The 2,500-nt window shown below is 38.3% G+C and overlaps 1 protein-coding gene across 1 annotated transcript in view; it reads left to right on the top strand.

The window, feature by feature from the left end:
* LOC143039686 (uncharacterized) overlaps positions 1 to 2,500 on the top strand; it is a 3,749-nt gene that overhangs the window by 235 nt on the left and 1,014 nt on the right. The window contains exons 1-2 of the mRNA XM_076209924.1: positions 1 to 137; positions 785 to 2,500. The exon at positions 1 to 137 is cut by the window's left edge and continues 235 nt beyond it; the exon at positions 785 to 2,500 is cut by the window's right edge and continues 1,014 nt beyond it. Of these exons, the coding sequence (XP_076066039.1) occupies positions 792 to 2,500 (1,709 nt within the window). The 5' untranslated portion in view covers positions 1 to 137; positions 785 to 791. The remainder of the gene's footprint in view (positions 138 to 784) is intronic.

The raw sequence follows: 2,500 nt of genomic DNA on the forward strand, positions 1-2,500 counted from the left end.
TCACCGAAGCTGAAATACTGAGTCACTCAAAATAGATGGCCATTGCTGTCCAAGACATCATTGGATTCAGAACTCCCCAGATGACTGCACTCTATTCCACTGTCTCCAAGATTAGCCATTACACGTCAACGTTCACGGTAAGTCAGAGCATTACTTCTTTGTGTAACATTTGAGTAATTTTGTACAGATGATATATTCAATATCAAGTTAGCTTAGTTATCCCTAATCGTTTTCTTGTATCCGGATAACAGAAAACGTAGAGTGTGTGATGAAGGCACAAACTATTTTAAATTAAGCCAAATGTTTATAATATTAATTTGAAACAATATGGTATGCCATAAGAATAGGGAAATCCTGATTTGAGATAGAAATAAATGGAGAGTAATTGTGCTGTATCTCTAAAAGGGGTCTGCCCCCATCTCCTTTGGGAATGGGAATATGACTGATCAGCAGTGTGAAACCAGGTTGTTGTGACGTGTGGTACCCCCATCAGCTTGAACCTTCCACGATTGTATGTCTCATGTCAACATCAAATAGGAGCAGAGAGTGGTGTGCATGTGTGTGTGATGTGGTATGATCGGGTGGAATGGTTTATTTCATTCATTTATTTATTCTTTTAGTTCTGCTTTGACTTCTGTCTACCTCTCCTACATGTGGGGACATAGCTTATACATATCAATAGATAAATAAATATTTTGTAGCATGAATTGTAATGGTTTACGGTTGGTCACTATTCACATTATTATGATATACTTCATATCCTTAATATGATGCGTATTTACAGATTGAATATGGCACAATCCAAACCCAATAAGTTTGTACAAGACTGGCTGCAAAACCCAGAGTATCAACCCTGGTTGGCAGCAGTTGCAGGTGACCCTCATCATGCTTTCTGCAAACCCTGCAAGAGGACCCTAGGTGCTGAAACGACCACGCTAAAGAGGCACAAGACAAGTGCAAAGCACAAGAAAATGATGGAGGAGATGGAAGGGCAGGAAGAAGAACAGGAACGACCATCACAGCAGGAGGAGGTGTTACCTTCTTACATTAAAACAAGGGTAGCGTCTGCCATAATTCTATTTGCGTGTTTCATAGCAGAACACAATTTACCGTTTCTTATAGCTGATCATGCAATATCACTGATGAAAGCAATGTTCCCTGATTCCCAGATAGCTAAGGCCCTTTCCATTCATCGCACAAAATGTAGTGAGGTAGTACAAATACTGGGAAACTTTTTCAAAGAGAACACTGTTCAACAACTGAGAACGAACAAATTTTCAATAATAATAGACGAAACGACAGATTTGAGTACTACAAAATCCTGCACAGTAATTGTACGTTTCTATGACAGTGACACAAATTTGTTAGAGACAAAATTTTTAGATCTGATTGATGTTTATGAGGGGGAAAATGCTGGTGGTTCCACAGGGCAAAACCTATTTAATATGCTAGTAACAACTTTTGAGAGGTACAGAATTCCAATGAACAATCTGATTGGATTTGCAGCAGATGGAGCGGCAAACATCTTTGGCACTCATAATTCAGTATGTAGTAGGCTTTACAGTAATTTTCCTGGTATCACAGCGATAAAATGTGTCTCTCATTCCATTCATCTATGCTGCTCTGATGCATGCAAAGTCCTTCCTAGGCAAACCGAAGACTTGATTCGTAATGTTTACTCATTTTTTTCACACAGTGCTAAGAGAGTACACGAATTCAAAGAATTTCAGGTCTATTGTAAAGTAAAGCCACATAAGATGCTACATGCTTGTCAGACCCGATGGTTGTCGCTGCACTCTGCTGTAAAGCGCATGCTAGAACAGTGGAATCCACTAAGTATGTATTTTGACTTAAAGGAAAGTGAAGAAAAGTTAACCTCCATATCACAGGTTAATATTGCCTTGAAAGATCCGACCATGCGACTTTACTTCACTTTTCTTGATTACATATTACCTTTATGCACAGATTTCAATAAACTTTCACAGAGGAAATCCCCAGTTATTCATTTGCTATATGACAACACACACAGGCTCTACGGAACCATCCTTTCATGTTTTTGTCTGTGTGAAAAAGTTAACAGTGCAGATTTATCCACATTCGATCCTACAGATGCAGCTAACCATAAACCTCTGAAAGATATATACCTTGGTGCGCCAGTGCACAATCTTTTGAAAGATCCAAAAGTTTCAGGTAATTCAATTTTAATACATTCATTTTTGGAGAAATGCAAATCATTTTACATAGTACTCTGTCAGCAGATAAAGAAGAGGTTTAATTTAGAAAACAACCTGTGGCGAATGGCTTCATACTTAAACCCACCAAAATTCCTAAATCCACGATCAAGGGAGTCATTGCCTTCATTTCAGGAATTTGTTGATATGGTTCCACGTATATATGATGGAAATGTGCAGCAGCTAGATAACGAATGGAGATCCGTAGACTGGTACGATTTATCTGACATTAAAAACACATCCGAAATTACAATTTTTTATGAGAGATT

This window comes from Oratosquilla oratoria, chromosome 27, assembly GCF_046742065.1.
Source record: "Oratosquilla oratoria isolate Oo_2021 chromosome 27, ASM4674206v1, whole genome shotgun sequence".
In the NCBI taxonomy this organism is placed as follows: domain Eukaryota; kingdom Metazoa; phylum Arthropoda; class Malacostraca; order Stomatopoda; family Squillidae; genus Oratosquilla; species Oratosquilla oratoria.